At 25.6% G+C, this 23,650-nt stretch overlaps 4 protein-coding genes across 9 annotated transcripts in view; 2 read left to right on the top strand and 2 right to left on the bottom strand.

The window, feature by feature from the left end:
- LOC107162428 (putative E3 ubiquitin-protein ligase HERC1) overlaps positions 1 to 5,111 on the bottom strand; it is a 33,691-nt gene extending 28,580 nt beyond the window's left edge. For 2 of the 5 annotated variants that reach the window (XM_015509315.2, XM_015509319.2), the window contains exons 1-10: positions 4,887 to 5,110; positions 3,489 to 3,848; positions 3,258 to 3,429; positions 3,009 to 3,182; positions 2,688 to 2,935; positions 2,200 to 2,608; positions 1,961 to 2,137; positions 1,619 to 1,896; positions 638 to 790; positions 163 to 326 (exon numbers count right to left, since the gene is read on the bottom strand). In XM_015509315.2, the coding sequence (XP_015364801.2) occupies positions 163 to 326; positions 638 to 790; positions 1,619 to 1,896; positions 1,961 to 2,137; positions 2,200 to 2,608; positions 2,688 to 2,935; positions 3,009 to 3,182; positions 3,258 to 3,429; positions 3,489 to 3,842 (2,129 nt within the window). In that variant the 5' untranslated portion in view covers positions 3,843 to 3,848; positions 4,887 to 5,110. Of the gene's footprint in view, positions 1 to 162; positions 327 to 637; positions 791 to 1,618; positions 1,897 to 1,960; positions 2,138 to 2,199; positions 2,609 to 2,687; positions 2,936 to 3,008; positions 3,183 to 3,257; positions 3,430 to 3,488; positions 3,849 to 4,414; positions 4,636 to 4,886 lie in introns of those variants that run through there. The other 3 variants (XM_015509320.2, XM_015509316.2, XM_015509317.2) reach the window with 3 other exon arrangements.
- A 343-nt stretch (positions 5,112 to 5,454) lies between these two features.
- Positions 5,455 to 6,928, top strand: l(3)73Ah (polycomb group ring finger 3-like lethal (3) 73Ah). Its single transcript, XM_015509312.2, has 5 exons — positions 5,455 to 5,766; positions 5,835 to 5,987; positions 6,057 to 6,202; positions 6,284 to 6,427; positions 6,491 to 6,928. Exons 1-5 carry the CDS (start codon positions 5,661 to 5,663, stop codon positions 6,614 to 6,616), a joined length of 675 nt encoding a protein of 224 aa, XP_015364798.1. The 5' UTR covers positions 5,455 to 5,660; the 3' UTR covers positions 6,617 to 6,928.
- A 2,214-nt stretch (positions 6,929 to 9,142) lies between these two features.
- Bub3 (mitotic checkpoint protein Bub3) lies at positions 9,143 to 12,597 on the bottom strand. The gene is made up of 7 exons (XM_089224226.1): positions 12,072 to 12,597; positions 11,769 to 11,994; positions 11,512 to 11,581; positions 11,277 to 11,428; positions 10,889 to 11,193; positions 10,212 to 10,351; positions 9,143 to 9,283 (listed from the first exon to the last, which is right to left on the bottom strand). Exons 2-7 carry the CDS (start codon positions 11,967 to 11,969, stop codon positions 9,165 to 9,167), a joined length of 987 nt encoding a protein of 328 aa, XP_089080352.1. The 5' UTR covers positions 11,970 to 11,994; positions 12,072 to 12,597; the 3' UTR covers positions 9,143 to 9,164.
- A 1,938-nt stretch (positions 12,598 to 14,535) lies between these two features.
- LOC107162415 (U2 snRNP-associated SURP motif-containing protein) lies at positions 14,536 to 23,456 on the top strand. 2 transcript variants are annotated; one of them, XM_015509296.2, is made up of 19 exons: positions 14,536 to 14,947; positions 16,287 to 16,403; positions 16,510 to 16,603; positions 16,666 to 16,852; positions 16,952 to 17,028; positions 17,091 to 17,185; positions 17,254 to 17,419; positions 17,475 to 17,641; positions 17,887 to 17,946; positions 18,225 to 18,268; positions 18,507 to 18,611; positions 18,701 to 19,091; positions 19,180 to 19,259; positions 19,325 to 19,517; positions 19,582 to 19,798; positions 19,974 to 20,199; positions 22,206 to 22,374; positions 22,791 to 22,954; positions 23,018 to 23,456. In XM_015509296.2, exons 1-19 carry the CDS (start codon positions 14,921 to 14,923, stop codon positions 23,259 to 23,261), a joined length of 2,823 nt encoding a protein of 940 aa, XP_015364782.2. In that variant the 5' UTR covers positions 14,536 to 14,920; the 3' UTR covers positions 23,262 to 23,456. The 2 variants fall into 2 exon arrangements, with proteins under 2 accessions (XP_015364782.2, XP_015364781.2); XM_015509295.2 differs by having other exon boundaries at positions 16,952 to 17,031.
- The last annotated feature ends 194 nt before the right edge of the window (positions 23,457 to 23,650 follow it).

Raw genomic sequence — 23,650 nt, 5'->3', positions numbered from 1 at the left:
TATTATATTATTTACATAAAACAATGCTGTACCAATAAAAAAAGATCTTCATATTTATATATGTATATATAAAATAATTATGTTTTTTTTCAAAAATATTTTTCATAAATTAAAAAAATATATATAATAATATCTATATTATACTATAATGTATATAAGTACCTGTCTGGTGGTAGTGTTGTCCAAGCAACACTATGTGAGGTTCCAGCAGAAATTTGATTTATTTGTTTACCTTCCAAATTAATTACTTTGCTAGGACGACTTACAGGACTTGTTGAATGACCTTGTCCACACTGGCCTTTCCCATTAGAGCCCCATGCATATACCTAACCAAAAAAATGTTATTACATATATTTAATAAACTTATTTGTGGTGTATATATATAATCTATTAATTTATTATCTAAGTATGTAAATATTTGTTGACGTAATGCGCAAGCAGTTCCGGCAGCGTCGTTGATAATAAGAAAAAAAAAAAAAGTATGTAAATATTGCAAATTAAATCTTCTGTTTAAAAAAACAAAAATATAGAAATTTGGATTTATTATAAGAATGATCTATTTCAGTATTAACAAAAAAAAACATACTAGATCGATTCTTTCAAAACAAATTAATAATTATAAGTATATTTCACTCACTTCACAATTCCTTGTCAATGCCAAACAATGAGAATCACCTACAGATATATCAATAATCATTTGTTGCATTAGATCTTCAACTACAGCTGGTGAGAAGAGAGTAATTTCTGATGAGCCACATCCAAGATTTGATCCTTGGCCCCAAGTAAATACCTAATCAATATTTATACAATTTAAGCAACACAATATCACTAAGACTTTACGACAATTTTTTCAATATATTTTTATATTTTATTAAACATTTTATAATAATTAATGCTGTTAACTTAAAGTTTGCTTTTTAATTGAATTTCTATAAACAAATGAAATATTAACATAACATTAACTATATTATTTAAGGAATTTTTTTTTTAATATAAATGTCCGATGGGAGGATTATTGATTCCTCCAAAACTACCTGTTTAGAAAAAAGGTTTGTATCGATTCCACTGGCTACTGTTTAAAATATCTACATATCGAATCTGTCGGCTACTATTTCTCTCTCCCTTGTAAATGTATTTTAATATTTTAAAATATAGAGTCCTACATAATATACTATAATATAATATATATATGCCGCTTCTTACGATATCCGGTCAAGTGTCGGTTAATGGTTAATCGACGATTAGTAGGATTTTTACCGGCAGAATTCCACTGGTTAAGTTTGTAACCAGACATTGTAAGAATGGCCCTTAGACTATACATTTTTTTAAATATTCACATACACGTATTAATTAGAATATACATTTTAGTTTTGAATTATACAATTACTATCATTTTATATATATTATAAACTATATATTTTAAACAGCGTCCAGCAAAATCAATGTGTAAATATTATAAACAGTAGCCGGTGGAATCAATATAAAATCAGCGGAATTGACATATGCCTGTCTGATGGACCAATAAGATTTGAAGTTATTGTAGTATTATATTAATTTGTCATAAAATTATAATAATTAACTATTAAAAACTTTAGAAAACTAAGATTTTAGAACATACTTCACCAGTACAAGATAACGCGACAGAGAAATGTATTCCAGCAGCAACTTTTTTAATTTTGTAATGACGCAATCCTTCAATTTTTTGTGGCTTATACAACCTTATTGTATTACCATGACCAAGTTTTCCATTATCTCCAGAACCAAAAGACCAAACAGTATTTCCATCACGTGAACAAGCCAATGTATGAGTTGAACCGCAAGCTACATAACCGACTGGTATATCGCATAAACTTTTAACAAGTGTGGGTATAAATCTAGGATTACAATCACCATGTCCTAAAAAGATAATATGATAAATTATGTATGAAACATCTTAAAATGCATATTATTTATTAAATACCTAATCGACCATGATCTCCTTCACCCCAAGTGTATAGTTGTCCATCACTAGTAACTGCAGCACTATGTCTATAACCAGCACTAACTAATTCTATTACTTTACCAATAAATGGCCCTTGGATTAATTTTGGTTCTTTATGTGTAATAACATCTCCATGTCCTAATTTTCCATAATCACCTACATCAAAACTTACTTAAATAATAACTCAATATACGTTACAATAATTGTATCAAACCTACCATCTCCCCAACTATATACTTCTCCTGTATCACTTAAGGCTAATGAATGGCCATCACAGCCTTTTGATGAAGATACTTGTTTAATTTTGCAATTGATGTTAATACGCTTTGGAACTGGTTGATTAGATGAGTTACCTAATCCCAGACGACCATAACTATTTTTTCCACAAGCACTTACACAACCTTTGGTATCTATAATAAATGTGCAATATTGTCCTGCCTCTACTTGTTGTACATCTGATAGAGATCTAACAAGTCGTGGTATATCCGTAACTTCTGTTGCTCCTTCAGCATGTTGATTTGAAGAATTACTCCCCCACATAAATACTTCACTTAAAGGTTGAGGCAATTCAGCAGAATTTTGATTTAATGGAGTACGGACAACAGAAGTTTCTCCAAAGCTGACAAGCTAAAATAATATTTAAATAGCTTTTAATAAGCAATATATAATATATTAAATGTAATAAATGAATAGGCCTTAAAGTTACTTTTTTCATTAACAATAAAGCAACATCTTTTAGTGGTATACAATTTCTAGATTTATAAATTTCAAATTCTTCCGATCCAAAGGCAAAAGTCAATATAGATGACATTTCTTCTAAAACTCGATAAAGTTTTTCAAATGGCAAACAAATATTGTCAATATTTAAAGCCATATCAATCCATTCAAGTAAATAAATAAGAGATTCTCGCTGATAAGCTAATAATAATGATAATTCTGCAAGTTGTTCTTTAACTGCAAAAGTTAAAAGTTATGATTATATTTTAAAAGTTAAATGTTATGATAATATAAAGAAATATATTTTCACCATTCATATTTTGTATGAAATCAGCATTTAAACATTCTTTCACAAAATGCATTACATTGTCTAAACAATCCAAACCAAGTTGAGGTAGTTCAGCTTTACTACCTAAGGAAAGTGGACTTAACTCTCTCATCAGAGTTAGTGCAGTATTAAGTACTTCTAAACCCATATTCATGTCTATAAAAATGTATTAAGTTTGATTAACATTATATCAATAATACAATAATAATCAAAAATATGTTTTTAATTAACCATTGCAATTTTTTTTTTCCCAACTTTGTTTTAACAATGTGAAAAACATTGTAAGTCCTGTTTTAACGGTTAATTGTATAAGTACTTGTTGCCCAGTTAATTTTATCACTGGCTTAATGGTCTCTTCAATAGAGTTTTGCGGTTTCATTGATATTTGAACACTTTTATCTTCCTATAAAAAGAGTAATGAAATGCTAGTTAACAAAAAATAAATTTAAAAATAAATTTTACCTTAGATAAGTAGTATTTTGTATGAAGTATATCATATAAATTATTTAATAATGATAATTTTTTTTGCAGTCTTTTAGAAAATGTCAGGCTATCAAAATATCTACGAGCAAGTTCATGATGACTTGTAATTATTTGCTTTTTTCGCTCATTCAAGCTATTCACAGACATACTAGGTAAAGAATAAACATTTTCATCTATTTCATAACCAATTCCATTTATACTATGTAATATCTCCATCACATTATCATCTGTACTATTGCAATCAAAGTTCGCCAACTTTGAAACAATTTCTGAGTCCGTGTCCATATTAAGTGATGAGAGGATCTTTGGTATATTTATGTCGACTTCTTCCATTACAGACTAAACATAAATACAATTTTAATTATAATTTACCAACATAACTAGTAATAAAATTTTTAATTGATAGAAATACTTAAATTACGAAATCAAATATAGGTGTAAATTGTAAAAAATATTTTTTGTTTATATTTATAAAAACTTTATTTCATATTATATATAGTAATAGATATCTTATCTAAAAAATAAAAAATACATTTATGTGAAAACATGGCAGAGTGATCTTTTTTATGTTAATGACTAGTTAATTGGTAGGAAATAAAATGTATTTACTACATTAATGCTGAAATATAAGTGAAATTAATGAATTCAATGATTCGCTAAAATGTAATGTTTGTAATAAGCCGATTATAGGACACTATAATATCATGGTAAAGCAAACATTAGCTCAATAATGATTGATTTATTCAAATGTTCTTTTTTTTATTATTATAAAAGAATATTAGTATCTATACTTTGAGACACATTAAGCGTTTAAATAAAATTATATACATAAAACAATACTATGACAAGTCAAGTGAGGAGAGTAATCCGTAGAATCGAACATTATTTTATTATTTTCTAGTTACCTAATTATAATTGGTAAATTTACCAATTTAACTGTCCAACAGATCCAGACACCATTTTCATCGGAGAACAAGAGTGACTTTCAGGGAGCGAATTAGATTCAAGTTTAGTTATTGTCTTATTGAAAAGTTCAAACGAGTCTGTACTTTGAAACAAACTTTTTATAATGTTTTGTGACTTATTGATTTACTTTATATTAATGTAACTTTATTTTATTCATTAACTTGTAAGCGATTAGATATAAATGAGATTTTATCAAAATAATGCTGTAGAAAATAAATTCCAAGTAAAACGATTTAATGCGTTAGGTAAAATCAGAACTAGAAAATGAATTAGTTAAAATTGAATTTTCATTGATTAATATAAACATGACGTGAATTGAATTTAAAAGAATAGTATTGGTAAATGTGAATAAATATAATATAAACTATTTAAACAAATTGGAACATTATTTTAAAATATTTGTAAATTTACCTTTAAATTGATTCAGATCAATAATAATTTTTAATCACATATTTCCTTGTCATATACATTTCATGTAGTCACAAATATCACATAATCTAAATTGTTTTATACATTCAATTTACTAGACAGGTATTTTCAAACATTTTATTTCATACTTTAAAAGTTTAAATTTCTTTTTAAACAATATAAGAATATAACATATAACACAGCATACATGAAAAAAAAACACTAGAATTCATTATCAATTAATATTGACAGTAAAATCACAGATTCACAATATTATAATCATCGCTGTAATGAAAAAATAAGATCCACAGATATATATATATATATATATATATGTTATTATATATCTGTGATAAGATCACTAATTTTTAGAACTCACTATCAGTAAAATTAGTTTCTTTTAATAATAACAGTTGGCAACACTATTTTTATTTCACTGCACGATTAAAGATGTACTTATATACTTATAAGTCTTTAATCGTGGTTCACTGACTCGATAAAAGATAACACAGTACAATGAGATAATAAGCCAAATATTTGTAAGTACACACTGCACAGACTTCATAGTTTCATACGTACAGTATTAGTATACCGAAATACTCAATTAGTCTACTCTACTCTGTTTATCTCTTAAAAGTAACAACTCTGAATAATTCAATAATATTAATAATTATTAATTATAATACTATAATATTTATTAGTTACGTTTAATGGTCTTTATATCCCACTTGAAATTTGTTGTTTAACGATTTTTGTATTTGTGAATTGTGAAAAATAATGGAAAAACTGATAAAATTAAAAACATTGAATTGTCATATTACTTGTAAAATATGTAGAGGATATTTAGTGGATGCCACAACAGTAACAGAATGTTTACATACATGTTTGTATCTAAATTTGATATTTGAACATTTTTATTTTTAAGATCAATATTATTATTTTTTTTTCTAGTTTGCAAAAGCTGTCTTGTGAAACATTTAGAAGAGAACAACAGTTGTCCTACTTGTCAAATTGTTATACATCAGTCTCATCCATTGCAGTATATAAGTTTTGATCGTACAATGCAGGATATTGTATTTAAATTAGTACCAGGACTTCAGTTAGGTACATATAAATATAAATAACCTAAAAAAATTATAAATACAAGTTTAAAACATTTTAATTCTGTATTAGATGAAATAAAGCGTGAAAGAGAGTTCTATAGAATCAGAGGCCTTCCATATCCAAAAGAAGTACCGGCTGGTACTGAAATTGATGATGATAAGACAGCACAAGATCAAGCAGCAGCAGATTCTGACTACCATAGAACAGATGAACAAGTAACATTGTTTTCTAGAATATGTTTACCTATTATAAAAAGTTCTTCATATTATTTTATGAACTATAATTACATTGTGAAGGTAAATATTGGATTGGAATGTGTTGCATCACACTTGAAATCATTAAAGAAAAAGTTCCTAAGAGTGTCATCTCAGGCCACTATTACACATCTTAAAAAGTTTATCGCTGTGAAAGTACTTGATGGATCAGATAAATACAGAGATGTTAGTAACACTACTCTATTTCAAATATATTTTTGGTATATATTTGATTTGTTTTCTTTTTAGATTGACATCTTGTGTAATGATGAATTATTGGGAAAAGATCACACTCTTAAATTTGTATATGTAACAAGATGGCGATTCAGAGAACCTCCATTAAAACTTCAGTACAGGCCAAAATTAGATTTGTAAATTATTTTTTTGATCTGTTTAATTCAGTATTGTATCTTTTACTTTTTGTATGTACAACTTTTTTTTTATTGTATCTGTTTGTTTAAATTAAAAATCATAATTTATTTAAAGTTATTTTTAATATTGATAATACTTGGTACTATTAAATGAAATACATTTAATTTTTTTAAATGTATTTATTTAACATTTACAATCTTAAAATAATATGTTTGGCTATATTATAAAATTAATTGAATGGTTTTTGTTTTTTATACAATATATGATTTATGATTATAAATTAGTAAAATAAATTTTATAAATCAATATTTTTCATTTTAAAATTTTTTATTTATGCGTGTCTTGCGTTTAATTATTCTTATTTTATTATTTGTATTGATTTAGAGTGTAAAAATTAATTACAATTATTTTAAATAGTTGTACCTGTGTTTGTCTTTGTTTAATTTTATATATTTCTAAGCTATACAATATATAATATACTACAAATATATTTAATAAGTTATGTTGAATAAGTGGCGTATTTAGTGGGGAGGGGGTTACCCTCTTCCGAAATTTACTGCTCGTTCGAATGTAACTAATTAGAATTTAAGAGGGAATGTTGAAAATTAATTTTTTTTGTTACCCCTCCCAAAATTTTTAATTTCTTTATACACCACAGCGTTGACTGCTATTTACATACATACTTCCATCTAGTATTTAATTGAGTTTAACTGCATATCACCGTTGGTATTAAGTTTTATAATTTAAAGACTATTATTTTCACTATTTTTTAGCTTTTACTACTTATTTTAAAAGTTTTAGATTCATTTTGAGCTTAAGCAATCAAACCATTCCAAACCTATATAGAACAACATATTAAAAATTAATCTTAATAAAATTATAACATAATAGATTATAGAATATCTAAATAATTTGAAATGTAACTTAATGATTGATCCAAAAAATATGAACATCAAACTGTATGTATTCTCAATTCTTTCTTTTCTTTGCAGAATATCATTATAATTTTAAGATGGCAAGAATTAATAATAGATAACATTTAAAATAGTTTTCCACAGTTATGTTTCATCACTATTTAGTATTTAACCAATATCAGAGTTTTTCCTTCTTATGTATTTAAAGCAATTAGTTTAAATACTGAAATATAACTGATTCAGAGAAATGTAGCAAACACTAGTATAAATTGAATAACAACTTAAAATTAAATATATTTAATAAAAAAATTAACATTTCCTAATGTAATATACTAATGTGTTTTTAACAAATCATAAGAAAAATTAAATAATAGCATTTGTAATGTCCGGCATTACCCGTGTCAAAGATTTGATTTTTTTTAATGTGCAAATATTATACAGTGATTCTTTTATCAAACACTCATTATTAAAAAAAAGTATTGACTTTTTTCAAAATATTTTTTATCCTTATAATTTTTTAAGTTTTTTACTTTTTAGAATGACAACATAGTTTTAATTTCATATTCCAAAGCAGAGTATTCTTCTAAGTATTTTGATACGTAAACATCGAATTTTGGACTAGTAGTTTATGAGTTATAAGTATTTAAAGTTTAGACAAACGGAGTAGTGGACAAACATTTAGCCAATCTAAACTTTAAATACGTATAACTCATAAACTACTCATCCTAAATTTTATATTTATGAATCAAAATACTTAAAAAAATATTCTGCTTTGGAATATGAAATTAAAACTATGTTGTCATTCAAAAAGTAAAAAGCTTAAAAATTAATAAGGATAAAAAGTATTTAAAAATACAATTTTTTAATAACTTGAAACTATGTAAAAAAATATTTTGAAAAAAGTCAATTCTTTTATAAATAATGAGTGTTGTTTGATAAATCAATCACCCTGAATACCTACTACATAATATAATAGTAATATAATATGTAACCAATGACAGCCACTTATAAAATATAAACCAACCACAAATGTTTTTTACATGAACTGGAAAAAATTCATGTTAGATTGAAAAAAAGGTTTAAAACTAACATCCTTCTAATTTCAAGGAATCTATTGATATAACTATTACTGAAAACATTTCAGTTGTTTTTTGGGCATGGCATAGCAGCAAATTGGGGGGCTTTAGGGGCTAAGCACCCCAAATATTATATTAAGCTTATTCAATATTATTAAATTTGGGTTTCAGCCTTCCCCCCAAATCTCAAACACTACGCTTATATTTTTGAGTCAATAATTTATAGACAAAAAAACATCATCAATATACACAAGGGTAAAACAATATACATTGTACATTTAATATTTGCTAGAATCAATTTAAATTTACTATTCTACTAATAATATTTTTAGTTTAAACATGTAAACAATGAAGATTGAATGGAAATTGGTAATTTTAGTTCTTTTTTAAAAAATGTTATAATATCTTCAATTTGTTACTGATAAACTTTAAAATTAATTTTGAATATACAAATATCTAATATATATATCAGACATTGAAAGAAAAAAAATTGGTAAATTAATTCAAATAAATTAACAAATTCACAAGTGTTATAATAATTAGGTATTTATGAAATAATGTTTATTTTGGTTTAGTTTCTTGATCAGTAACATATCTAATATAAACATTATTTTCAGGTATTGGATCTGGATGTACGTCTTGTTCATACATGTAGGAACTGCCAATAGCCAATGATGAACCTTAAATAAAAATTTATAATTATTTTTTTAAACTATATTAAATTATTATTAGTTAGTTATTATTAGGCAATGGACTTTGATGCATAATACATTTTTTAGTGGGTAGCATAGGACAATGCTTTCCAATAATATAATTCGATTCATACATCAAAGAATTTAAAAATGAAACTTTTATTTCGCATATTTTAACTTTTTGATTTTTAAAGCATTTTTTGGCATTTTCTCATTTTTAGGTCATTCTTTATACATATCTGTTGCTTAGAAATAAAAGTTAAAAATATAAATTAATTCAATATGTAAATTGCTTAAATGTTTCGTTTTGTCTTGAAAATTAGTTGTTTTTACAAAGACCAGCTGATTGTATCCATCTATACGACTGTATTCCCATCTGTAATTCCCATCAAATAATCTCGATAATGTTACGCTACGCGATATAAAAGTAATTGGTATCCAATTATAAGTAGGTACTCGTTGAGTCGTTGGATAAATGTTGGTGTTCACTAAATTCAAATAGTGCCATGAAAAATGCCGAAAATAAAGCTACCTGACCATAGTCGATTAAGTGTGTATGTAGGTACAATTTTTATAAGTTTTCAGTTATAAGAATATTATACATATATAAAACTGTTCAAAATTGTGTTTTTATCGAATTTAATATAATTTTTTAAGTTTTATAGTGCAATTTTTAAAGCATTTGGTCGTATTTTTTAAGACATTTTTAAATATTTAAGTCCATTCCCTAGTTATTACTGAACAATAATAAATAAAAAATTCAAATTAAATCATTTTAAAATAATAATAATAATTTAATTTTTATACAACACCACAATTTAAAGAATAAAAGGATTATTAAAAAAAATAAACTTCTTATGTTAGACTTAGAATATTGAAGTCATAAAAAAAAATACATAAACAGACTTTTACTCACCATCATGACTAAAGCAAAGAGATGTAATTCCTGTATTGTAACGATGGAATTGGCACAATCTTTTTTTATTAAATCCATCCCAAATATTTACATATCCATCTGAACCACCCGTTGCAAACGTATTAAATACTTGATGAAAACTAATAACATATTAAAATCATAAATATTAGAAAGAAAAAAATACAAATAGAACACAATAAAATTATCTTTCTTTTCTTACTCTGGCACTTTTGTATTATTTATTGGAAAATCAAACTAAATTGTTTTATTTTTTGTACATAAATCAAATGTTTATAATACCTACACTGATATTAAAATATATTATTAAATGCAATTAAATTTGAAGAAATAACAGTATAATTTTATGTTTACTAAAAAAAGTAATAAACATTTGTTGAAATTGCTAGAACACACATCAAACCATTTATTAACAATGTGTAAAATATTCTAGTATTTCTAGTTACTTTAATTCTATAGACTTATTTGTGACTGTATCCAATTCAACTTAAAGTGAAAATTATATAATTCTGAGAAGTTCTAAATAAAAATCAATACTAACTTAGTAATAATGTTGTATTTAGGTAAATTATTATTTAACTATAGCATTTTGTTAATAGTTTTAATGAAAAGTTAGTATTTAAAAAAATAATAATTTGATAAGTATATAAACATATTACCTTATAGCATTGACCGGGTAAATGCATTCAATATCATTATCTTTAATTCTGTGACACTTAAATGCATATTTTTTCTTCTGAATTTCCGGAGCTGTATCAAAATATTCAACAGCTACACGTCCCTCGATACTACTTAATACATAACCTTGTTTATTAGGTGAGCAACGTATACACCTCGTTTGAAACTTTAAGTTTGATTCTCTCCTTTGCATTATATATGCTGTGTTTCTTAAGTCCCAAACAAATACTTTACGTCCAGCAGTGCCAACTACAAGTTTTTCACCTACATTGCTCATAGTGAAAACCTATATAAAAAATTATAATTGGTAACTATAAATAAAATGTTAAATGATAATTACAAATTAAAATTATAATATGCATCACATACTTTATCAGGTTGAGGGAGGGTTCCAACACATTGAGATGATCTTGTGTCCCACATTTTAACATTGCCATCCCAGCCACCAGATAAAACTACATTTACTTCATTAGAAAACTCAACACAGCGTACCGCATTATCATGTGAGCCAAGGACACTTTCTGAAATTTAATATTAGTTAAAGTTATATATCAATTACTTAAATTTACTTTAATATGTTCTTTCATTAAAAATAAATACTTACCCGAATTACTATTCAAATCATACATTTTCAACTTGTTATCTAGACCCCCACTGAATGAATGAACTGCATCCTATTATAAATCAAATATACACAATATATAAGCATATAAAATACTTAACAAATATTATAATCAGGAATTAAACTTTTTTATTTGATACAAATTTTAAATAGTTGCATAACATAATTTTTACCATTAAAATGAATATAAGATAAGTAATCAATTTAAGAAGTAATATTATTTAATTTAGTAATCATACCTGAAAGCTAACATCCAATACTGGGCGATCATGTGTATACTTAGTACGCATGCTGTTTGCTTGGACATCATAAAGCCGAACTGAACAGTCCCAAGACGATACCAACAAAAACTGAGATGAACTAGGTCCAAACTTTACAGATGATATTCCGTCTTCTGGTGGGTTTTTAAGTCTAAACTCTGATCTTGACTCGCCAATCATATTTTACTCGGTTGGTGTAAAAAACCTTATATAATTACTTAATAACTTATTGAATTATAGAAATTATTATCGTTAAAAATGGTTATAAATTGATTATGTTACCTATTTAAAAATATTTTCTAATTAAATAACTAAAATGATTTTTGTATTTATTATTAATCAAACTATCTAGTAATCAGTAATTCAATAATGTGTTAACGATAATATATACATTTACAGTGTATTTTATATTAAAATTTAAAAAAAGTTAATTATTCAACGCTCTAGCCATAATTTATTAGCTGTAACTGTCAAAAGCTCAAAAATTCAGAATCCACTGAATACTGAATCCAGTATTCAACGTTCAACGACTCTTCAGATTAATAAACAAACAACAATATAAATAATTAACAAAAACAACCAATCATTTAAGTTATATATTTTTGAGGTTATAAAGCCGAATATTATATCAATACGATATGAAGCTGGTCGGGTTGCATTCACTAATTTGTTTGCCTCGAACATTCAAAGTTACGACGTTCTATTACACCGAATTTGTATGATAACGCATGATAATCGTGGTATCCACTTTCCAGTATATTATTTTAATTCGTGGATAACATGTAACTACTATGTAAACGCAGGCTTTCTAGATCCGTCTTGCAAAGTTGCAACCATGAAAATTAGAGATAAGGAGACCAAACCACCAAACTCGGCAAACTCCTATGAGCCGCCAGTTTATAAAGTGGCCCGACAAAAGTCGCACGGTTATTCTGCCACCAGGAGCGCGTCGTTCGATTAGAGGGCTACATTTTACAATTATAGCTTTATAGCATGTAGTAATAATAGTAATATACTATAATAGGAATTATGTATGTTTTTCGAATTAAACATGATTTATTATTCCTTGCAAATAATTTATTACTTTATGATTTAGATCAGATCTAAAACATGTATATAGAATTAGGGGGATATTGGTTAAAATTGGTTCAATAATAAAAAACAAATATATTATTATTTATTATAATTATCTATTAAACACATGGACATGGATGATTTCCATATGATTATTATTGAATTCATCAAAATATTAAATTTATAAATAGACAATGTATACAATGATAAGGTTTCAAATAATTTTTATTATTATTTTGTATTTGTTTGATTATTTAAATTTTAAATACAATAATTATACATAAAACCAGAGTAATTTGTATTTTTTATTTTTTTTACCTAAACATTAAAAATGGTTAAGTGCTGTTTTGTACTAGGGTGTAATACTGGTTATGCTTTAGATGTTAAACAACAAAAATCAATTGGATTAAAAAATAAAAGTTTATTTAAAGCACTCAAAGTAAAAAAAAAAAAAACAAAATATCTTAACATTATTTATGAATAATAATTTTCCTATTTAATTATTTGTTACATATGTTATTTAGAATACAGAGCTTTTAGCAAGATGGCATAGAGCTATACCTAGAAGAGACAAAATGCTTACAGAAAAATGCTATATTTGTGAATTGCATTTCGAAGAGAATGATATTCTACTTTTTGACGAGACTATCTTAAATGATGGAACAGTCAATAAAATTAAGAAATTAGACCCATATTAAAAGCAGGGGCAGTTCCATCTAGTGTTTTTTTTTTAAATGTTGACTATACGAACTGTGAACAAAGTGCTATTATAAATTATGTGATAACGTAAATTCCGACTCTGGATTTACGGTTCAAATAATTGGGTATATAGTATATACTATGTAGTATAATATAGTATTATATAAAGCATTTGATTGTGACTATTTACATATTATAATTTATAGTTTATCGGAATTATAATTCATTTCAATATTTAATATGGCCTAATAGCTTTTTTTTTAATGTTATTCAATAAATGTTAATTAATATGCTTTTATCCTAAACTATATAGATTGTAATTGTTTAAAATGTAGTTCTTGTTAGAAAGTTATTCACTACTTACTTTTTTCAAGTAAGAATAATAATGATTATATTTGTGAGTAGTCATTGGTTATTTAAATACAAGGATTTTAATAGTATACTTTAATATAAGCAGGTAATAAGTAATGAATGATATTTTATATTTCATTAAAATACAAAAAAACGTACATTTTTATTTTATAGTAAAATACATGGTAAAAGCCAAAAGGTAAAACATAGGCCATAGCCCTCTAATCGAACGACGCGCTCCTGGTGGCAGAATAACCGTGCGACTTTTGTCGCGCCATATTTTGTATACGGAGTTTGGTCTCCTTATCTCTAATTTTCATGGTTGCAACCACTGAACTCTATACGTATAGAGTTCAGTGGTTGCAACCTACCTCACAAAATCAAACGCAAACCCAGTTTGTTTACAACAGAAATACTGAATATTGTAAAATCAGATTGGAATTAATAAATACAAATTCATGGGAATCGCAAGGCAACATATTACATATCTATGAACTTTGATAGTTGATACTATGAGATAATAATATTAGTAATAAACTAATAACTAAATAATATAATATAATAGTAATAATAAAATATAAACATTAAAACATTATATTTATGATGTCTGGTCTTTGGTGCATTTCGTTGATTTCATCTTGTTAATCTGAATTTGTTATTTAATAATTAAATTTATAATTATTAATTGATTTAAACAAATTTAACTTTACGATTTACATATGTTTATAAACTGGCCATAATGTAGAAATAGTAATAACAGTTGCTTATACTAAAGATATATGATTTAGAATTGATGATGTCCACTAGTATTACTGTAGTTTCAAGATTAAAAATTTACAAAATGCGTATTATATAGATAGTAAAATAATTTATGAGTTATGATCTAAATTCTTTGTAAATTCTTATGTTTTTTATTTCAATTTTATTTTATTACTAGTTTAAATTTTAAAATATTTACTTAGGAAGTTAAGTTTTATTTACGCTAGGTATATTTTAATAATTTAATCATGGCTGATTCGGGACAATTTAAAAAGGTAAGATATAATCTTTATTCTCTAATGATGCTAGTTTTGTGTAATATAGATACATATTTAAAATAATTAAAAAACAAAATTTAATTAAAATATCAATTGGATAATAATAACAGTGATTGCATAATATAAACTACATATAAAATAAAAAACAATGTAATATTACAAAAAAAATTTTAAAAAAGTTGGTACCTTTATATACCTAATATTAAAATATGTAAACCCTTCGCTCACATTCTTGTTAATCATGTTAGCTCCCCTGAAATTTTAATGGATATCCTTCCATAGACCTGTTCTATTCCTGTTCTATTAAACTAAAATTTATTTCACAATATTATGTTATATCTTATGACTTCGGACATAAGTAACTATCTATTATAGTATTATAATCTTCAGTATACTCTATACGTTATATGTAAAATACATTTTTGAATTAATTGATACTTGTTTTCTTCAAAGTAATCAATATATAATTGAAATAGGCTTTTAACTTAATGGTTTCGGCCTTGTTTTGCCAATGAGGATTCATCACAAGTAAAGCGAATGTGTTTAATAATAATTATATTAAACTAATACATAGATCATAAATATATTGCAACTAATTTTGTTTAAGACTTAATTTTGTATTTAACTAAAATATGTTTTTGTTGAATATGTATTATAATCTTAAGTCTTCATGTCTAAAATTAAAGATTAAAAATATACAAAGTATAAATAATAATGCATTTTTAGAAATGTAGGTACAGTTTATTCAGTAATTTAAAATAGTTGCTCGTTCCCTTAAGAAATCTCGAAGTAATTCAAATAAATACAATGCATATAGGTATATTTGGTAATTCTTAGTAAATTTTAGAGAAAAATAATGTCATTAATAATTTATCGTAAAATCGTGTATAAATGTAGCTAATTATTTCTCGATAGCTATCAAATTATTATCATAGATACAACATTTTTTTCATAACTCAGTATTTTTAATTGTTTTTTACCCTCTTGATACTTTAAATCGCTCATAATTGAAACTCATTTTTCATAAGTCACACTAACATCAAATTATTGAGTTTACTGTATATTAATTATATTTATCTATCTATACCATAATAAGAGAGAGGAATTAAATGAAGTATATTATTTGTAACAGAAGTATCGATATCTTAATGAAAATTTTTTTCATATACAGTTTAAATTTAAAACTAAAAACTTGGATAGAAATTAGATAGAAATATATTTTGGCAATAATTTAATACAATTTAAAATGTATATATATATATAATGTAATAAATACATTTCTATCCTGGTTCCTGATAAGCACTAAAAATATAGACTACTCTTTATTTTTGTATAGTACATAGCTGAACAAAAGCTCAAAGCATTTTCTATTGGAGCGATGGGAAAAACTCAACCTTCAAAAAAAGAATTAAATGAACAAAAAAAAAAGGAAGAAGAACATGCTGCTGCTCAAGTAATTAACACCTTATTTATTTTAATGATAATATTTAGGTAGATGCACACATTTTCAGTTAAAAACAATTTTATAATAATAATTCTATCATCATTTTATTTTTCAGGCTTTTGAAGAATTTGTAGCAACTTTTCAAAATGAAGGGAAAAAGAATAGTAAAGTTTGGGTTAAAGCTGGTACATATGATGCTGGAAAGAGACGTAAATATTAATATATATAAAACCTTAATTGACAGATCCTAATTACTTTTATCACACATTAGAGGAGGATACTCGAGAAAAAGGTAAATTATACAAGCCTCAAGCCAGGGGAAATACAGACTCAGATAAATCAGATGACCTTTCTCGTTTTATGGGTGAACGTAAAAGTGAAAGAATGCTTACAAAGAAAAGAAAAGAAGGTGAAAAGAAGAAAAGTAATCTAGAATTATTCAAAGAGGAACTAAAAATGTAATTATAAAACACATCGTTCTTATAATTTTGTATTCATTTTTTGAATAATCGTTTAAATTTTTAACTAACAATTCATTTTTTTTTCTTAATTATTAGGATTCAAGAAGAAAGAGAAGAAAGACATAAATTTAAAGGAGTCTTACAAAAAACAATTGAAGATCCAGAAATTAAGAGTAGTACATAATAATTCTAAATATATTAAAGAATTAAATAATATTTTAAAATGTATGTTTAGATTTAATAATGGTTGAACCTGATGAAATTAAAGGGTCATTTGATTCTGGTGATCCAAATACTACAAATCTATACTTAGGAAACCTTAACCCTAAAGTAATGTATAAAATATATTTAATTATTAATCTAAATAAATGTTATTATTGAATATTTATTTTTTATAGATTACTGAAGCTCAGTTAATGGAAGTTTTTGGAAAATATGGTCCTTTGGCAAGTATTAAAATAATGTGGCCAAGGTCTGATGAAGAAAAAGCAAGAGGGCGTAATTGTGGTTTTGTAGCTTATATGAGTCGTAAAGATGGCGAAAGAGCATTAAAAAATTTAAATGGTATGTGGTTATTTTTGATTATTATGCATAAATTAAAATATTTTTCAATTTTCAGGAAAAGATGTTATGTCATATGAAATGAAAATGGGCTGGGGTAAAAGTGTACCCATACCACCTCACCCAATTTTTATTCCACCTGCTTTATTAGCTATAACATTGCCTCCTCCTCTTTCTGGATTACCTTTCAATGCTCAGCCTATTTTGCCTCAAAAAGAAAAAAAGGTAATAATATTAACATTTTATAAGTTAAATATGTATATTAAATCCTCAACGTGGATCATCGAGATACGGTTAATCAAGGTTCCACTGTATATTTATAAATTGCAAATATCATATTTTGATAAACTGTGTTGTTGAAGAAAAAACATAAAATAAGCATGCTTGGTGAATCACTTTGTATATAAATATTTAAAGTTGTAATTAAAATAAAAAACTTATTTTTACAAAACTTAATAATTTTTATGTAGAATCATGGACGTTCACGACAAGATGCAGGATATTTTGATAGAAGCCAACCAGTTGAAAAGGTATCTTAAAATAGATTTTGTTATTTTTATTATGTAATTTACTCGATCCGGCTATTTTAAATACTGTTCGTAAATACAGTTGACAAGCAAGGGATCTAAGATTTTAAAATTAATTGATATACAATGTTGTCAGATCGAGGTATTGTGATTAAAATGTACAATTATTGAAAATTAATAGTAATCAGTGTATAAAAAATCTATTTATTAAATAATTAATTTTAATTTAACTAAATGATACGTCTTCACTTTGTTTTACCAATTTGCTTTTTTTGTGACAGATTTTACCGCAGACTATCATTAAAGTGGTTATACCCACAGAAAGGTAACATTTTCATTTCTCTGATGTAAATTAATTAATAATCTTAAGGTATAAAAAAGATTTACAAATTATCAGAAGAAGCTCCCTATGTTATTGATGTCAGCCTGCTGAAGCAAAGTGAAAAACTAATATATATATATATATATATATATATATATATATATATATATATATATATTATATATATTAACTTAACATTATTTTTTTTTTATTATTATTAATGCTTTATGCATTTTTTTAGGAATCTGCTGATGCTCATACATCACATGATTGAATTTGTGATACGAGAAGGACCATTATTTGAAGCTATGATAATGAATAAAGAACTGAATAACCCAATGTTTCAGTGAGCATTTAAAAAAAAATTGTTTGATTTTTATATTATGAATATCAATTTTTATTTTACTTAATACTACTTTGTTTTATGATTATCAGATTTTTGTTTGACAATTGTTCACCAACTCATATATACTACAGATGGAAGCTATTTTCTATGTTACAAGGTGATTCAACTAAAGAGTGGCGCATTGATGAATTTCGCATGTTTAAGAATGGATCAATTTGGAGACCACCACCAATGAATCCATATACTGTTGGTATGCCAGAAGAGCTTGTTCCAGAGGAAGATTTAGTGACAAGGACTAAGGGGACTTTAAGTGTATCTCAAAGAGAACGATTTGAAGATCTCATTAGAAATATGACTCCTGAACGGCTAAAGATAGCCGAAGTAATGGTATTTTGTGTAGAACATAGTGATGCTGTAGAAGAAATATGTGATTGCATTCAAGAATCATTATCTAATGCTACAACTGCATTACATAAAAAAGTAAAAATATTGAATTCTTAAATTATAATACAATATTATCTATTTATATTATATCAAAATATTTAAATAAATAATCTTCTTAATTTAGATTGCACGGCTTTATTTGATATCAGATGTTCTACATAATTGTAGTTTAAAGGTTATAAACGCAACACAATTTAGAAGAGGGTATAGTTTTTCTTTTTTAATTGTAAATATTTCTAAATATTTAAATTGAATTGTTTTTATAATAGATTTGAAACAAGATTGATTCCAATAATGGAAGAAGCACTTAAGACTTATAAGAGTTTAGATTCTCAAAGTCAGGCTGATGGTTTTAAACATCGTATAATGCAGATTTTTCGTGCTTGGGAAGACTGGGATATTTATCCAAAAGAATTCTTGTTTAAATGTCAAAATACGTTTCTTGGACTTTCAATAAATGACGTAAATCTTTGTTCTTTATGTAAGTTATTTGTGTCCATAATATATTATTATTTTTAAATACTAGATACCTCAAGAACTAATAAATTCTCGTGAAGAATCGCAATTTAATACAAATTCAAAATCTATCGATGAGTCTGAAAATATAGATGGAGCACCTTTATCAGATCCTGAAAATCTAGATAATGAGGATTTAGATGGTATACCTTTAGATGGCGCTACATTGTTAAAACATGCATATGATGACACACCTCCTGGTGATACAGACATTGATGGTATACCATGTAAGTTGTCTATTAGATTTAATATAAATATAACTTTACAATAAACATTAGATTATAAAAATATGCATGTGTATTATATTATATTTAACATTGCAACTTTTAGGTTTTTCATTATTATATTTGGATAATAACAATATATTTTATAAATAATAAATGTATTATTTTTTTTGTTCAGTATTAGATGATGACATTGGAGGTGTACCCTTAACAGGAGAGACAGTAGGAAAAAATATCAAAGCAGCTGCATTTGTTCCATCCAGATGGGAAACAGTAGACCCTCATGAAGCTGAAGAACAAGCAATGACTACTAGCAAATGGGAGATGTTAGAAAGAGAAAATAAAAGTTATAATAGTGAATCCATTGATCAAGATTCGCCAGATGACGATATTAATGAAACAAGGTATTTAAGAATCATTTGAATTGTTGATTATAGTAATCAGAGGTTCATGAATTGTCCAATTTTCACTTACATAACATAGGTGCATTATATTTTTTGTTGGTTGCTAACGACCAAAAAAAAATTAATTTTAATAATTATAACAGAAAACAGGTACATATATTTTATATGTTATATTGATTATTTAATTTTTTTAATCATACCTAGTACCTAATTGAAGAGTAAAAAAAAAAGAAAACAAGCTCAAATTTAACAATGTGAGTAGCCAAATATTGAAAAATCTCATATTTTTCAAGTGGTTGCGCCTATGAAAAATTTGGAAATATTTTGTCTTAATACGATTGTATTTTTGGATTTAATTCTCTGGTGAAAAATTAAATCTTAATCCCTTAAGAAGGTTTATCAAAGAAATGTATGCATTTTAGATTCTGAGCGGAGGGAGGAATGTATTGATTTTATCATGATGTGTGTTATTTTTTTTGTATCTGCCATCACATTTTCGGGCAATAAAAGTGCTTCGATTTTTGACTTCAGTACCTTGTTCGATCGGAAAGTGAATTTAGTTGGTACTTTGGGGGGTAAAAAGTAAAATTCTTAATATATTTCTAAATAATCAGGATAAACAAACTAAAAATTAAGGGGAAAACGGGAAATTTTACGCACAATTAGTTTTCGACAAGATTAATTTTGGTTTTTGATGTAACTTTAAAACAAATTGCCATCAACACATGATATTTTAACCGAATGTTTATATAAGTATATTCTACCCACCATGCAATTTTCGACTTAAGTTGAACATAGGCATATGCAATTTTCGATTATTATTAGTTTTTTTAAAACTAATATCGATAAAAATTTATTTTTGGGTAGAAAAGCTTGAAAATTTAATACAAGGTTCCTAACTTATTGTTACAATAGCAGTTGAAAAATAAAATAAATTCAAAGTCACAATTTTTTTTTATAAGCATTCAAAGTTTGAATTTTGACAACATACGTAAAAATCACAAAAAATTCGTAAATTGTTTTAAGCTAGAAATTCATATAAAAAAATTTCCTTTTATATCTAAGATTTGAAAATACAGGGTGATTCTTTTATCATGCATCACTCATTATTACAATAAGTTTTATTAAAAAATAATATTTTTAAATATTTTTTATCCTTATCATTTCTTAAGTTTTTTACTTTTTTGAAAGACAACCTCGAGTTTTAATTTCATATTCCAAAGCAGAATATTCTTCTAAGTATTTTGATATGTAAAAATCGAATTTTGGACGAGTACTTTATGAGTTATAAGTATTTAAAGTTCAGAGAAGTGGAATAGTGGACAAAAATTTTCCGGGGTAACCCCGTACCACTCCACTCTGCCAATCTGAACTTTAAATACTTATAACTCATAAACTACTAGTCCAAAATTCGATTTTTACGTAGATAAATACTTAGAAAAATATCCTGCTTTGGAATATGAAATTCAAACTCTAGGTTGTCATTCAAAAAAGTAAAAAAATTAAAAAATTATAAGGATAAAAATATTAAAAAAGATTATTTTTTAATAAAAATGTTGTTTTTTTAACAACATGAAACTTTGTGAAAAAATATTTTCAAAAACATTGATACTTTTTGAAATAATGAGTGGTTCATGATAAAAAAATCACCCTGTATAATACAAGACTCTTAACATATTTTTACAATAGCAGTTGAAAAATAAAAGAAATACATAGTCAACATTTTTTTTGACAAGCATTCAAATTTTAATTTTGACAACATATGTAAAAATCACGAAAATTCGCAAATAATTTTAAGTTATTAATTCAAAAAAAAAATTTTTTAAATCTAACATTAGAAAATTTTTAATAATCTATAATATATTCTAGACAGATAAACCTTCTCCGCTCAGAATCGTTTAAATCCAAATTTAATTCCATCTATTACAGTTACCCACTTATAACCTAGCTACTGCACAACAGAGCAACGTCCACGACTTACCCGCTTTTTTATATTTGATTTTTAGAGAAAATACTGATGATCGAAGAGCTAAATTAAGGGAAGTAGAAGTAAAAGTTATGCAATACCAAGATGAATTAGAATCTGGTAAAAGAGCATTAAAAGGTGGTTGGAATATATATCAACAAGTGGAACATTATAGACGTAAACTACTCAAAAAAGTACAAAAGTCTCCAGTAAGTTTATCAATTTCTGGTAATTTTTTTCTAACGTAGAATATTAGTATAAATGGATATTTTATGGTATTATCTGGGTTAACTTATAAACCGTTGCAATCGATGTATTGTATAATTCAACTTATTTTTTTGTGGTAATTTTTAGTCATATAATTGTTTGAGCTTACTATGGGTGCATTTTGCTGTTTTACTCACATGAATCCCTGTACTAAAAATTTGTGGTAAAATCTAACATTATAATGCTTAAGAATTGTAATACATTTTTAATAAAACTAAAATAAATGTATATTATTTATATTAAATTTTACTTAGGAAATTTTAAATAGAATATGTCCAAATATATATAATTTTAATTAATGAAATACAATTTTGTTAAGATAACTTACTGGAATGATAATTTTTTTTTTTTTTTTCAGGAAAAGGAATTGAAATTTGAAAAAGAAAAAAAAGATAAAGACAAAGACAAGATCAATAAAAGATTAAGTCCTGATGAAGACTATCGTGACGGTAAGAAAAAGAAACGATCTAGAAGTCCTTCAAATAGTCCTGCGTATAGTAAATGGTCATCTCATAGCATAAGGTAAATTTCAACAAATTGTATATTCTATTTTCTGTACTTAAAGGATCCCTTGTGTTATTCTAGAAGTGATAGTTTAAGTCCTCCGTCAAGAAAAAGACCAAATTCACCACAACGTAATAATAAAAAGACAAGAATATCACCAATTGATTCTCCTCGTTCATTATCAAGAAGAAGGGACCGTGAACGTGATGAAAGGCACAGTTATCGACACAAAAGATCGCATTCACGATCACCTCATCGGCATCATGTCCGTACACCTCCAACACCAATGTCACATACATCACGAAAGCACAAACACAAATATTGATTAAGAATATTTTATGTGAACTGAATAATATTTGTCATGTTATTCCTATATTTATATACAAACAAAACTTATAAATAATTTGACTAATGATTTTGTCAATTCATACAATTATTATTCAATTTTAAAAATATAATAGATTTTATTAATCAAATTTATTTCATTATAAATATAACAACTTTGACTTTTATCTGTCAATTTGTAATCAAATTTTATAATGATTTTTACTAAGATATTTCTATCATTGTGAATAGTGATTGCTCCATTTAATTTTTTTCAACCTAAAAATATTAAATGGATTTATTTAAATAAAGTACTATATCTGTATAAATGTGTTTAAAACCATACGGAGAGGTGAGCAAGTGAGTTCTGCTCTGCTGTACATGTGTTGT

The sequence above is a fragment of the Diuraphis noxia genome, unplaced genomic scaffold (genome assembly GCF_037042655.1).
Source record: "Diuraphis noxia isolate RWA-SAM2 unplaced genomic scaffold, SU_Dnox_SAM2 contig0003, whole genome shotgun sequence".
NCBI classification, from domain to species: Eukaryota; Metazoa; Arthropoda; class Insecta; order Hemiptera; family Aphididae; genus Diuraphis; species Diuraphis noxia.
Note: the sequence above shows the minus strand (reverse complement) of the source record. Positions and strands in the feature narration are given on the sequence as shown.

Coding starts and splice junctions, on each gene's coding strand:
- Bub3 (XM_089224226.1), bottom strand. CDS start 11,969: ATGATTGGCGAGTCAAGATCAGAGTTTAGACTTAAAAACCCACCAGAA. Junction 11,429..11,511: donor TGATTTGAATAGTAATTCGG/GTAAGTATTTAT, acceptor ATTAAATTTCAG/AAAGTGTCCTTGGCTCACAT. Junction 9,284..10,211: donor TCTTTGCTTTAGTCATGATG/GTGAGTAAAAGT, acceptor TTTTTATTTAAG/GTTCATCATTGGCTATTGGC.
- LOC107162415 (XM_015509295.2), top strand. CDS start 14,921: ATGGCTGATTCGGGACAATTTAAAAAG. Junction 17,032..17,090: donor AGATCCAGAAATTAAGAGTA/GTACATAATAAT, acceptor ATGTATGTTTAG/ATTTAATAATGGTTGAACCT. Junction 20,200..22,205: donor GACGATATTAATGAAACAAG/GTATTTAAGAAT, acceptor TTTGATTTTTAG/AGAAAATACTGATGATCGAA.